The sequence below is a fragment of the Quercus suber genome, unplaced genomic scaffold (assembly GCF_002906115.3).
Source record: "Quercus suber isolate HL8 unplaced genomic scaffold, Cork oak 2.0 scaffold_20, whole genome shotgun sequence".
Classification (NCBI taxonomy): domain Eukaryota; kingdom Viridiplantae; phylum Streptophyta; class Magnoliopsida; order Fagales; family Fagaceae; genus Quercus; species Quercus suber.
This window is the reverse complement of record NW_027069485.1, coordinates 942,762-957,605: the sequence shown is the minus strand read 5'-3', so window position 1 is coordinate 957,605 and position 14,844 is coordinate 942,762. Positions and strand designations below refer to the sequence as shown.

The window sequence follows — 14,844 nt, the reverse complement described above, 5'->3', positions numbered from 1 at the left end:
AATCATTCATTTTTCTTTCATGGAGTTTGTCCATTAGTCATATGGTTACATATTTAAAAAAAACACAAAAACCATTTAAGTCCAATAACTGCGCCAATGCTAGAAATAGCTTATGCAGAAAACAGTAAACAATATTTATGACAAAATAGTGAACAGTTTTAATTAATGCAAAAAACAGATTTTGAATGTAGTAAGTAGATTCGAATATACAGTAAATATGATGTGTAGAGAGAAAATTTCATTAATGTAGAAACAGATTTTATCAATGCAGAAAAATATATTTGATTATTGTGAAATTCAAACATGAAAAAACATTCATATTTGGCGTTTAAATTTAGAAAACAAGATTTCACTAGGTGTTTTATGAGAAAACAGTGAACAATTTTTTAAATAGTGAACATAAAATAATTTATGCAAAAAAGAGAGTGAACAATTTCTTAAATAATGTTGAACAGAAAATAATTTTATCCAAAATCGTAGAAATAGTTTATACAAAAACAGTGAACATTTTTTATGAGAAAATAATAAACAATTTTAATCAATGTAGAAATTAAATTCATATTTCGAAATTAAAATCTCTATATTTTACAATGATTCTATTTAAATAAATAAAAACATAAAAAAGCTACTTATTTTTATCTTTATGTTTATTTCTCGATTATCCTCAAACAAAAAAATAAAAAATAAAAATTTACACGGTACTCGAGTTTGGTAAACTCAAGTACTGTAGAAATAAAATTTTCTATGTTTTATTTATAAACGGTACTCGAGCCTGGTATACTTGAGTATTGTGTTGCATAGTACTCGATTTTACCAATCTCAAGTACCACATTATTTTTTTAATGTGGAACTATAAAATAGGGTACTCGAGTTCACCAAACTTGAGTACTAGAAAAAGTATTTATTTCCGAAACAGTGGTTTTTTGCTAAAAATTTCAAAAAATGTAGTATTTGGCCATTTTGGCCAATAAAACAATATATATATATATATATATATATGCTTCGGTTAATTTTTGAAATTTGTGCAAAACAACAGCTGGACAAAAATACAAAATTTGGAGAAAGAGTATGCTCTAGGAGGGCCCTCAGTAACTAGGAGCACCCACCCTCTTCCCGTACGTTCTTTACAAAAATTGGAGAGCCATGCTCTATATCAAATCTTAGAGTATCTCCGGCAGCTTCTCTAAATTTTTGCCTAATTTTTTTCTATTTGGAGAATGAACAGTGACATTTAGCTTTTGCCTACTTACATTTTCAAATATACTTTTCAACAGATCCTCTATCTCATTTAAATATTATTTATTCATTCATTGTTTATTCTTTTTTTAATCATCATTTATTCTTTTTTTAATAACTATATTTTTCAATGAGAAGTGCTATATTCACAACATTTTACACAATACTTTCACAATAAAATTTATGTGGAAAGTTGTTACTAGTTCTAATTTGAACCCACTACTGAAATTATTTTTTTACTCACCAATATTAACTAATAACAATTTGTTACTTCAAATTTATTGTGAAAATATTATAAAAATATTATGGTAGTATTTTTCAATTAGGATTTTTTATTTTTTCGCTTATCTTTTTTTTTTTCATCCACACGTTTCTTTTCTTTTCTTTTTTTCTCTTTTTTTCTCCTCCACGCCTTTCCCTTATCTCTATCTTCACTTTTCTTTTTTTCTTTTGTTCTCTGGCACTTCGTCTCATTCACTTTACTTTTTTTTCTTTTCTTCTCTTCGTCTACTCCACTAAAGCTCTCTTCACTTTTCTTTTTTCTTTTTTCTTTTCTTCTCTTCATCTACTCTACAGCATTCAAGAAGCTCTCTCTTTCTTTTCTTTTTCTTGTTTTTCTCCTCCACATAAGTATTCAGCCCACCTTCTTTTATTTTCTTTTTCACCTCAAGAACATTCCAACAACCTCACTGCTGGTGGAGAAAGACTGGGTCAGATCGCCCACCGCCCCATCACCGCTCATCCTCCTCCCCACCACCAGGCTGGGTTAGATTGGCTTGTTCTTTTTTTTTTTTTTTCGTATTTGCTTGTTCTGATTCAACTTTATTTTAAGAATTGGATTTTTCTTTTATTGTTATGGTTTGATTAATTTTAAGGTTATGTTTTCGAGTTTGTATTTTGATTATGCTTGAGTTTAGAGATGTTTGAGAGAAAGATGTTTGTGTTTGTAGCCGTTGTGTTTGTAGCCGTGAGAAGAAAGAGAAAGGAAGAAAAGAGAAAAAAATATTTTTTTTTTAATTCAACTGGCATTAGTTTAATGAGAAATAATGTTTGCATAAGCTACAGTGATTGCTAAAGTGCTCTCCAGGCCTAGAGAGCTACTGCTACTATAGCAACTCTAAAACAAAATTTAGAGATAGAGAGGCTGTTGGACTTCATTTTTGGTGTGAATAGTGGCTTTTTTCTCCAAAATTTAGAGATGCCCAGCCCTATTGGAGATGCTCTTATGGGGAAAGAGTCTGCTCTTTGGCTTCATTTTTTCTTTCTTCCTCATCATTACGTTTTTTGTTTGTTTGGTTTTCCTTTTTACTATTTTTCTTTTTCTTTTGTGATTCACGGTTTTGTATTTTGCAACAATGTAGAAATATATCAGTTATTTACTTCAACTCATACACTTAAAATAGAATATCCTTAAGTTCCCCATTTTATGTGAGATGAGGTTTGGCATAACATGGTATACCCTAAGATGAGGTTTGGCATGGTAGAAAAGAATAGTCTTTTTTACTGGCATGTTATTAGTTTGTTTAATAAATACTAGCCTCTACTCTAAAAAAGAAAATTCATATATACTAATTCCTAGGAGTGCGACGAGATTTATATGTGTGTGAATGAAATAAATTTTCCATACTACATCTCATCACTCCCTTAGGAATTTTGGTGATTGGATAATGCAACCCCAAATTAGTACATATGATTTTTTTTTAAAGAAAAAAAATAATAAAAGAACCTCTGAGCATGTGCAGCGTGAGTGCGTAGATGCTAGTATTATATATATATATATATTAGAAGCATACTTGTAAAACTAAAGGAATAGAAGTTCATAAATCCATTGCAAAGCTTTCCTTGCGTCCATTCAAAATTCAATGACAGTCCTTGCTAGTAACACCAACAACGGTTACGTCTTCAGTCCTTCGCTCTTGGAAAACCATCAAAAAGAAACAACACAAGTTAATGGATAAAAATGGGTCTGAAAATGGACTTACATCCAAACTCAAATGGATATTGACTAACCCAGAACCACTGCATTTTGTTAAATATAATGACATATATATGAAATCAAAATAATGAAACAGGGTATGAGATGCACAAATCATTCCCTGGGGAACTAAGAAACTGTCCATTTGCTGGGAGGCTGCATTTGCTATCCTTAGTGCTTTATAGCATACAGGTATACTGATCTAAATCTTCATACTACCTAAGAAAGTCATTAAGCTGATTGAGCCGCAATTTAGAAAATCCCTTTGCACTGGAAGTGATAACTCATGTACTAGGTAGCTTGGAATTTAGTATGTGTGGGACTCAAAAGAGTTGAGGACCGTAACAAGTGAACAATCATGAGGTATACATGAAATCTTTTTCCTCAAGCTGGCTCAATTTTGTTGGCTTAAATAAAAGAAAATCCGCTAAGAGATAGATCCTTTTGGATAATTAGAATTTATCAAAAATTCAGTTGGGGCTGGAGGAAACTCCTCAACTTTAGAGAGTGAACAAGACAGTTTATAAGATCTGTGGGAGATGGAAAAAATATTTTGTAGTTGGATTAATGGAATGCTGATGAGATTGTTTAAACCAGGTTCTGGACAGAGTAGTACATGATGCTGCAATTGTCTTGAGGCAAAAGCTTGTGGTAGCTCATCACTACATTGGTTGAACCACTCTAGAATTTGACAAGAATTATATACAAAGCTTCAATCATAGTCCTGTTGAACAAAGTGTGATGTCCAATGAGAGAGAGAGAGAGATTGATGGTACTTTCAAAGGAAATACCCACATTTATTACCAGTAAATCATTTTGGGGGAGTTGAATATCAGGGAATTGGTCCTCAAAAATCAAAATAAATGCTATTTCTACTGATCTGCTCTGGATAAATGGGTCTTCTCAACCTTCCAGAATATTGGTCCTCATAAGAGCAACAAGATTCACTCTTGATTATCATTTGGAATATCACTTGCTACTGATTGATGAATGAGATCCGCATTGTGATAAGTCTCTTTAGAGCATTTAATGATTGTTTACCCAAACTCTTCCTCCTCTTGAGGGTATAATAAACCTTGCCCACACTTCTGCACCATCAAACCTGGGAAGTCGCTTACAGCTGAAACCTCAATGTGACTGCACTGAAACATAAAAAATCTGAGAATGATCCACAAGGTATGTTGTAATAACCAAATATATCCCTCCATATCTAACCACGTGAAGTTCCCTTTAGTGATGCAATAGAGTAGGGAAGATTCTAGGCTACCTTTCTTACTATCCAAATGACAACTAATGTGGTGGGTAAGTCTTAATCAAGATTCACTTATGATCAGATGCTCATGAAATGAAAATGAAGCACATAGAACTAGTCCTTTCCATATACTGAAATATGTAGGTAGCTGGATAGACAGAGAAGGGGCAGTACTTTGATGGCTGAAATTCACCTTGAGGGAGAACATTTATTTATGGAGAATGGTTGATTTGAGAATGATTTTAATGGTCTAAAATATTATTCCAGTACATCTTCACGTATGATGTCCCAAATATCATAAAGTGAAGCCTTACAGTGGATTGAATTTGCCAAATCTGTGGTGCATCTTCTTTGTATACAAGACGGAGTCTCTGCTTCTGCACCATCTATCCTGACCAGTCGCTTACAATTGAGACCTCTTATGGATCCAATGACTCTCCCTGCAGTGACAGCAATAACTTCTACACCATCAGCCCTCTTTGGAAAGTGGAGACACAAGCAGAAACAAATAACAGAATTAACAAACAAAAAGGTGTTCCTAGGAATGGATTTCATCTAATGATAAACATCATGTTTATAGATTGATATAGCATTTAAATACATATTGATTCAGACAGAACTGTTAAATAAACTGACAGCCATAGGATATCAAACAATAAGTTGACAGGTCATGTAGGACAATATTCAACTTTGGAAATATTGATTGACAGGAAAAAAAAAAAACAGAGGAAATAAATAAATAACATAAATATTAAAAGAAATGCAAGTCAAAGTTATCCATGGAAAATATATATCTTACCAGATCACAAAGAAAAGAAGAAATAAATGAGATCTTTTATATTATTCTATAAAAGAAGACTAAAGAAAGCAGCTGTGCAAGTAGTGGAGGTTAATTCTAAAACTAGTTTTCCATTGTCTTTAAGAATGGCATCAAGGGGTTGTTTCTGTCCTCAAGGTGAACTTCCTAGTCAGAGCTTCTAGTTCTACTAGGTCTTGCCTCATAATTTCAGTTTTGCATTTTTCTTTGGCTATTATCAATCATCAATTGCTGAATGAGATCCCAATTATCAGATAAAGAGGCCAAGCAATGCCTTATTGTTTGCGTAAACTCTACATATCAGCATGTTGAACTTACAAGACTAACTCACATTTCTCCACTGTCAAGCTTGGCCAATTTAGCAATAGAATCCTCAATAAAGATGATTCTGATCAGAAATAACATGATTACAGATATTCAACTGATAGCCAATAATTCAACAACTACAATTACTTTACAGAAAGAAATTAATAATACTCAATGAGAGCAACAAGATTGGAGATTTTTGCAAGTTTCTTCTTTCCAGTTGAGTGGTACAACAACACTGGGATTGCATGCATCTATTGCATTCTCCTATGGAAAATTAAAATAAATTCCATAAACAGAGAGCAACAAAGTGCGGATTTTACTCTCCAACAAAATTGACGAGCACACAATCAGTTGGGGCAACTAGCAGAAATAAGAAACACAAATTACTGATCTTAAATGGCCCTTGTCACAGCTTAAAAGGAGAAAGATATGCAAGCATATGCCAATGAATTTAAAAAGAAAAAATAAATATACAGCTACAAACAAACAAGATCCTTTAGGAGGAGAAAGATGGCAACTTGCAAAAAATCAATATTATAGTTCTAAAGAAAGGAATCAATATTATAGCTCTACTCTATGAATCAACAGAGCTAACTTATTAGACACACACACACACGTTAGGAGTTCTAGACAAAATTTCATCCTTAAATAAATTTGTTTAAATGAAAACAGAAAATAATGACATTTTGTGGACAGCTGCTCATGGTCGGATTCTTACTTTGGATAATCTCATGCTTAGGGGTTTGGAAAATTGGTGTTGTATGTGCCATTGTAATGGGGAATCTGTGGACCATTTACTTCTTCATTATCCTGTTGTACCCTCTTTATGGGTTTATATGATTCAAGTTTTTGGTATTCCATGGGTTATGCCAGGTTCTGTGGCGGGGTTATTTTGTTGGCATCATTGGCTTGGGAATCATATTCAGATATTTCGAATTTAATTCCAGATTGTTTGATATGGATTGTATGGTTGGATCAAAATCGTCGCTCCTTTGATGACACTAGTAAAAAGGGTCCAATTGTAGTAAATACTACAGATAGAGCAACAAAAGTGCTGATTTCACCCTCCAGCATAATTAATTGAACAAAAATGATGAACAGTAGACACAATCAACTGCAAACTAGTCCCATAAGAAAGAGAAAGAGGTGACTTACAAAAACATCAAAGAAAAAAGAAAAAAGAAAAAAGTTTGCACACAATCAGAGTTACCTTATGTGCATAAATTCCCAATCCAATTTTCAATTAGATTAGGGCACTCTATCCACTTTGGGTGTGGTGGTTCTGGTTCATCATCAGATTCATCCTCATAATAAGGAGTGATGATGCAACTGCTAGACCTAGCCCCAGCCATAGTCCGTTTGAGATCTTCTATGTCTTGCTCGTATACCACATGGGCTCCGCATTTCGTGACCTCCAAGCCTGGACCTTTCGATTCAAATGTAACCTCAATTTGGGTGAATCCATTAGCACCCACTCGATTCAAATTTTCTTCCCAGTCGCTTCCCAAGTGTCTAGAGGGAATATATTCGAGCCAAAGATGATACGATTCAATCTTACCAAATTCCTCCGATAAAGGAAGGATGACTTTGGTAGATTGATGTCCGTTAGCTTTAACGAAACAACAAACCTTATGTGTACTTATCATATATCTAAAATTTTCAATATGAAGTTGGTGAAATGGATGATGTTGGCAGAATATATAAACAGCGCACACAGTGATTCCCTTAAATTTGTTACTTAATAATAAGTGTGATGGAACTTGTAGATTCACTGAAGCCCCCACATTTTGGTGCCTATACCATTTCGGAATTTCACTTCCAGGATTTGTGAAATATGTATAACAATTCTCTCGATAGCGTCCCTGAAATAAACAAACAAATCATGATGTTTAGAACTTCAAATGCGAGAGAGAGAGAGAGAGAGAGAGAGAGAGAGAGAGAGAGACCTGACTGATATAATGTCTTAGAATTGTTGACAACAATTCACCGTAGCCTTGATTATTAAGCAATTTGACGCAATTGTGAAGATATATATTCGGCCGAAAATCATATTCTAGACTTAATGATAATGTTTCCAGCTAGGTACAACCTCTTGCATCAATATATTCAATATTTAAAGGAAGCTTGGGCAACATTTGAAGTTGAGTGTAACCACCCAAAAAAATGTCATTCAGATTAGATAGTTGAATGATACTTTCAGGAAGACAAACAAAATTACTTCCCAATAGATATAATTTTTTTAAAGAAGACAAGTACCTAAGAACATTAGGAATTCTTCGAATATTGCAATAACTTAAATCCAGTTTCGTCAAAGACCACAAGCCTGGTAAAGAACACTCTAACATGCCCATTAGATTGGGACTTCTTCTTCCTTGCATTAAAGGAAAACTTAGGAGCTTATTGAATGATTAAGATACACATCCACGGGGAGATAATACTATGAGATTTTTTAAGTGAAAAACAGATAAAGGTAATGCTATTATAGTAGTTCCACTAACATCTAGTTCCTCTAGACCTTCAATATTTCCTAAATTCTCTGGCAATTCATTAAGTTTTGAGCACCCAGATAAAATGAGAATGTTTAGAGACATCAAACAACAACAGCCATTTGAAAGACTTAAAAGGTTTATGCAGTCTCTTAGGTCCAATTTTATAAGGCTACTAAAATACTCCACTGAGAATGGTAGTTCATTTATTGTAGTCTATCTCAAACAAAGTTCTGAAAAACGTGACATATTTCCAATAATTTCTGGAAACTTCTTCAAATTTGAACAACCACCAAGATTGAAAATTTCAAGTGCTTCCAAGCTGATCTTGTGAGGAAGGCTTTTGAGACATTTGCAACCATTCAAATCCAATCGAATAAGTTGTTTGAGATCTCCAAGTGATGTGTGAATCTTATATAGTCTTGTACAATGTCAAAGAATCAATTGCTTAAGCTTTGGGGCTCCAGTAAAGTTCGGGATCTCAATCAAATTTTGAGAGTCAGTTAGGTCAATGAGTTTTAACTCATCTAAATTCTGTTATAAACCAATAAATAATTAGATAAAGTCAAGGCTTAATGAAAATGAATAAAACACACATTTGCATAACTAAAAATCTTACCATGTTTCATTTCGATAGTTGTTTGATGACGCTACAATGCATTCTTAATTCAACAAGTTTGTTAAGTTGGAAATTGGTTAGTATGCATTTTAAATGATATCCATACCATTCAAGAAGACGTAACTCATTAGAAATATAATTGAGACCTTGTGGAAGTTGCATCTTACCTCTATTGAGGTCTTTTGGAAGTTGCACATTACCATTTATGAAGTCTTCTGGAAGCTTCTCAATACCAATTTTGAGTAATCTCAAATTTTTCATCTTTAAGAAGGCTTCAACATTCAAGTGTTCCACTTTTTGAATAGGTATGTTTAGCATTATGCCTTCAACTACCTCTGTTCCCTAATAAAAAAAAATGAAATTAGAATAATTGGTAAATTCTAAGAAAATTTTATAATAACATAAATACTTCTTTAGGTTTAGGTTTATACTAGTCAACTTACACTATTATTCTTCAATACATGAATGACATCCTCATAAATCCACAACCTACTACATCCACTAGGCTCTTTAGGAGATTCATTACAAATGATTTCTTGGCCCATATCTTGTAGCAATCCATGCATCCATAAAATTCCTTGGTCATCAATCGTTTTGAGAGATTTGTCTATAAGAATGCCAATATTGTAGTCTGGATAATAACAAAAACTTTCTACAATATCTCTTATGCAATCTTTTTTCTCTCCATTGAAAAAACATGCAATATCTAAAAACAATCCTTTCTGCATATTTGTTAGCCCATCAAAACTTATTTGAAGTATATCCAAAATGTTTCTATTAGGCTCTTCTTTTAGTTTATCTAGGGCACTTTTCCATTCATTCGTTCTTTTAACAAATAACGAAGAACCTAAAACTTTAAGAGCTAAAGGAAGGCCATTAGCATAATTCATAAAGTCCCTGGACAAGTTCAGGATAACGTTTATGGAAAGCTCTCCAACTAAAAAGCTGCAAAGCATCATTGTTGTTCAACACCTTAGTTGTATATATATCATCCACATCACATCTTCTCAATAAATGGCTATCTCTACTTGTTATAATGATCCTACTCCCTAGACCAAACCAATCATGCTTCCCTGCCAATGCTCCTAATTGTTCTTCTCCATCCACATCATCAAGAACAATAAAAACATTTTTATTAGATATTGTATTCCTTATAACATTGATTCTCTCATAGACATTCCATATATTTATTTCACTTTCCATGAGGATCTTAGAAAGAAGTTGTTTTTGTAAATAAACTAGACCTTGATTTTTAGTTTCTTCTCTAACATTAGCAATAAAGGTACTAGCTTCAAAATTACTAGAAATTCTTCTATAAATTTCTTGTGCAAGGGTTGTTTTGCCTATTCCACCCATCCCACATATCCCAACAAAGCGAACACTACCCAACCCTTCACCCAAGTATGAATCCAAAATTTCCTCCACGAAGCAGTCCATTCCAACAAGGTCCTCAGAAACACATGGGAGTTTGTGATACAATTCACTAAATATCCTTCCAATGATTTTTTGGATAACTATTGATTCATGACTGCAAAGAAAATAGCAAAGCAATAATTTTGATTACGTAGAGCTAGCCACATTTAAAGACAAAACATTCAGTATAAACATAATCTTAGCTTTGTTTAGTTTAGCCACCTTGAGAGTGCCTAATTATATTTAGAAATTCCTTACTAGATGGATTATGGGGGAAATTGTAGAGCTATCAGGCACCAAATTTATTGCAAGGTCTGTGTAAAGTACATACTTGCATGACTAGAATCTAGTTCTACTAGGATTAGAATGGGGTTAGTCTAGGTTATTTTACAAATAGTTAAATACTCTCTTATCAGGTGGCCAAGTAAAAAAAAAAAGGTAAGTAATAATAAATAAAGGGAAATGGTAATAAATGTCATTAGGGCATTTGTTAGTAAACCGTTTTAAAAAAGTTTTTATGGAAAAGGGGAAAAAATTGATGATTTGACAACTTTTTCAATTTTCCATAAAAGTTGTGTTGAAACTTTTTTAAAATAGTTTGTTAATAATTGCCAGAAGGGCGCTTGTTAATGGTACCCATAAATAAATTCTAAAAGAGTAAAAAATAAATTGACCATAAATAGCATTATTCCAAAGAAATTCATACTTATCTTTTAAATGCCATCCAGCAAGATCAGCAACTTTTGCCAGAGCAGCTTTCCACATTTGTACATTTCCTATGTTATCCTTGAAACTCTCTTCATGTTTAGCAAAGGCTTCTCCAAAAGTTCCTCTATGATTCCGCACATCACTAGGATTTATATAGTGAAAAACAGGTAGAACAACCAATCCCGTCTTTTCCATGCACTCAACGATTTTTGTTAGTTCAGTTAAGCACCAACTCGAAGAAGCATAGTCTCTTGATAGAATAACGACAGCAATCCTTGATTCTTCTATTGCATTCAAGAGCTCTAGGGCAATAGATGTCCCCTGCTTGAGTTTTTCATCATCCTTGAAAGTGGATATGCCTTTTTGTTTCAAACCTGCATATAAATGATCAGTAAATTTTTTACGGGTATCTTTGCCTCTGAAACTGAGAAATACATTGTATTTCCATCTCTTGGAAGAAGCCAATGCTAATAGAAGAAGAGCCATAAAGGAAATGGATGAGCTTGAACAGTGAGGTTACAGATTCATGAAACTGTAAGTTTGACTGAAAGCCCTCCAAAAAGCCTCTTGGTTAACACAATAGAAGTATGTGTTTGTAACTTTTAATAAGATTGAGAAGATGGGTCAACAGTTCATTTTCTCTTTTTTCTTTTTTTAATTTTGAGGAACCTCAACGGTTCATTTTCTATCCCCATCAATTAATTTTTTAATAGAGGTGGTGGGCAAGCGGCCATTCCGCAATAAATTGTCGGGGTGCCTAATGAACAAGAATGTCCTTTTTGTGCTTTTTTTTCTTCCCCGGGCTTTTTACAGTGATATTTTATCTTTTTTTATATACTATAAAACCCATCGCTTTCCGCTATTTTCACGTGGCTCCATCTGCGCAGACCTGCACAGGAAAGTACCTGGAAGATGATGGCCACCTGCACTGCTGTACACGGAATCTAATAGAAATTGCCCTCTCCATTTCACAATTTATTAGAATGGTGTACTGTAAGTCGTGAAAAAAAAAAAAAAAATTGAAAAAATAATAAGTTGATGTAAAAAATGAGAACAAGTTTCTGCCACATTTAGACCCAGTTTGGATAATACTACTTTTCATTCAAAGTAAAGTTGGGTTTTCAGTTTTTTTTTTTTTTTTAGGAGCCGGACTTATTGACTTTTAAGAGACAAAAAATACTATGCGTGCACTGTTCATGCACTGTTCACGCAATATTTAATATTAAAAGTAGGTTCTACGATACTATTCACACATTTAAAAATAATTTTGCTACAGTATTTTCAGCAACAATCAGTTTTTAGCAACTTTCAGCAACAATAAGTGCTATCCAAACGGACCCTTAGTTAGCCACTTAAACATATTGTAAAATTGAGTATAAAATTGAATGTCAATTCCTCTATAAGTCATTTTTGCTAAATAATGCTTTAAAAAAAAAAAAAAAAAAAAACTATTTACCAAATAGGGTTCTTATGAAACTTCTCTAGGGAAATAGCCTTGTTTGTAACTAGACTTTCCAAAAGTTGAGATCTAAGCAGTTTTAAAAGAATTTGTTTGGCAAAATAACTTTAAATAAAAAATAAAATAAAAAACATTATTTTGTAATTTTGGCCCCTCTGTATCTTATTGTGCCCATTCAAAGTACACTTTTATTTCAAGATGCTATAAAATAAAAGACAAAGTTTGTTTTACCATATTCATTGAAGTATTATTTCTATATCTTCTTATTGAACAATAATGTCAATTTGTAAATTGGAGATACTTAAATTGAACAATGATATATTTATTTTTTTGAAAAATATTAAAAGTATTATAAATTTATAACAAAAAATTTATAAACTAATGTGATAGTGAATGTAATTGGTGCTAGTTCAACAAAAAAATAAATGAGTACTTGAAAATCTTTTTTTGATTGCATATATATATATATATGAAAGCTCAAATAGTGTGAAATACTATAGCTTGTTTAGACCCCTAATTTTAAAATTACGGCTTAATTGTTTTTACTCTAACTTATGTAAGTGCCGAACAAGAGTAAAAGGTGTGCAATAACCGGAACTACTCTCTAAGCCATAACCACAAGCAAGCAATTAACAAATATAAAACTTAAAGAGTAAGGGAAGAGAGATGCAAACACAAGATAACATGACGATGTGTTATCGAAGAGGAAATCAAAAAACTTGGCAGAAAACCTATCTGCGACCCTTCAAATCAAAATTGATCCCCTAGTGAATAAGTTGAGTACACGAATATCAAAAAGATCCTCCAAGCCTAATCTACCCAATGTACTTGAGCCCTCCAAGTTCTAGCTACCAATGGACTTCTCGGAGTCTTGTCTTCACAAGTTATCTGGATCTCGCAATACCATCCAATTGCATCCACCAAGCCTCATCGGCTTCTTTTGTCAAATCCCAAATGCTCCCAAGCTCCAAAACACTCTCTACACTTTGAATAGGTGTGAATTGTGTTTGGGTACAAATCTCCTCTCAAGGTATAAAAATGAGTGAGGGAAAGGAGAAGAGATTGAAAAGGAATTCTCACTTAAGAATGAGTAGCTCTCTCTAAAATGGTGGGTGTGATTTAGAAACCTCTCTAGGATTTTCTTTTGAATAGCCTTCTTACAATTTTGTGGGTAATGAGGGTATATATAGTAGGATAAATAGGGATGGCAATTTTTACCCGACCCAGCCCGACCCAATAGGCCGGATTTTACCCGGTCCGATTAGGAATAAGGTCGGGTATGGGTTTAAAAAGAAAACCCGAAGCGGGTTCGGGTTTTATTAAAAAAACCTGAGACCCAACCTGAAACCCGGCCCGGTAAAAACCCGGTTCATTGAAATTACTAAAATACCCTAATATATATATATATATACCTAAAATTTCTAACCCTAATTCCCATTTCTTCTGCACTCACTCACTCAGCAGCCTCCCTACACTCCCTCCCTCTCAATCCGACACAGTCCTACACTCCCTCACCCTCACTCCACCGTGAACACCACCAAAAACCCAGACGGCGAGATACCTAACCACCAAATCACAACACCACCGCCTCACCACCATCGTCACAAACCCCACCCTCGAGCTGTCACCGTTTTTCTTCGCCAAATCGGAGCTGTCGTCACTTTTCTTCACCAAATCGGAGCATCAATTTTTTCTTCAAGCTTGACCAAATCGGAGAGCATCAGATTCAGCTTCAGCCTTCAGTCAAATCGGAGAGGATCAGCTTCAGCCAAATCGAAGAGGATCAGATTTTCTTCAGGTATTTACTTGAGAAGATACCTTTATTGATGGTGTTGGGTTTCTCGGATTTCAGAGACAGATAGAATGAGAGATGGTGTTGGTTTTTGATTTTTGATTTTTTGGGTGTAAATGTGTAATCCAAGACCATTTTGATTTTATGAATATTAGGCTTGCTTTGTAACAAAGTTGATTTTGAATATGATCATTTCCATTTTCCAAAATCATTTCCTTCACATACGTACACAGTAAGTATTTATGTCTGAATTAGGACACAAAATCATTTTCAAGGAGAGTAAAAATTAAAAACATTACCAAAATCTCTAAATGTTTTTTCCCCCAAAAATGAAATGAAGAGAAAGATGAAATATTTGAATGTAGCCGAGGGTTCAGAATGGTCCAAAACAAAAGCTTTTTGGGCATTCTACGATTCGGCATATAACTGTGCGAAGGAATTAGTTATTAGTATTTGTGTTAGAGAGAGATTCCCCCCTCTCTGCTGGGACCTTCGTATAATAATAATAATAATAATAATAATACATTTCAATTGTAATGTATGAAAATTAGATCTAAAAATAAACCGAGCCCATAACAGAAAAATAAATAAATATATATATATATATATATATATTGGGCTCGGTGATCTGCTTTCAATACAATTTTCGAAGGCAAACTTGGATAAGAGTGCATCGATTTTGTACGGCGCTCCCACCATAGGTCCCTCGATAATTTTAAAATGAAAAAAATTAATTAAATTGAAGATGCTCAATGAATACGAACCAGAATATAATTCA

General features: G+C 33.5%; 1 protein-coding gene, 1 long non-coding RNA gene and 1 other non-coding gene across 3 annotated transcripts; all 3 read right to left on the bottom strand.

Annotated features, from left to right (window-relative positions):
* Positions 1-3,071: 3,071 nt before the first annotated feature.
* Positions 3,072-7,819, bottom strand: LOC136062925 (uncharacterized). The gene is made up of 3 exons (XR_010624658.1): positions 7,536-7,819; positions 6,800-7,451; positions 3,072-4,903 (listed from the first exon to the last, which is right to left on the bottom strand). It is a non-coding gene; the product is annotated as an uncharacterized LOC136062925 (long non-coding RNA).
* A 472-nt stretch (positions 7,820-8,291) lies between these two features.
* LOC111993988 (disease resistance protein RUN1-like) lies at positions 8,292-11,301 on the bottom strand. The gene is made up of 5 exons (XM_065762993.1): positions 10,814-11,301; positions 9,755-10,222; positions 9,138-9,639; positions 8,801-9,036; positions 8,292-8,415 (listed from the first exon to the last, which is right to left on the bottom strand). Exons 1-5 carry the CDS (start codon positions 11,299-11,301, stop codon positions 8,292-8,294), a joined length of 1,818 nt encoding a protein of 605 aa, XP_065619065.1.
* A 3,120-nt stretch (positions 11,302-14,421) lies between these two features.
* LOC111993989 (small nucleolar RNA snoR145) lies at positions 14,422-14,564 on the bottom strand. The gene has a single exon (XR_002881028.1). It is a non-coding gene; the product is annotated as a small nucleolar RNA snoR145 (small nucleolar RNA).
* Positions 14,565-14,844: the final 280 nt, after the last annotated feature.

Excerpts from the sequence above, each read along its gene's own strand:
- LOC111993988 (XM_065762993.1), bottom strand. The coding sequence starts at position 11,301 with ATGGCTCTTCTTCTATTAGCATTGGCTTCTTCCAAGAGATGGAAATAC. Across the intron at positions 10,223-10,813 it reads GGATGGCATTTAAAAGATAA|TCATGAATCAATAGTTATCC; the intron begins GTATGAATTTCT and ends TTTTCTTTGCAG. Across the intron at positions 8,416-8,800 it reads GAGTTACGTCTTCTTGAATG|CCTTCCTCACAAGATCAGCT; the intron begins GTATGGATATCA and ends ATGTCTCAAAAG.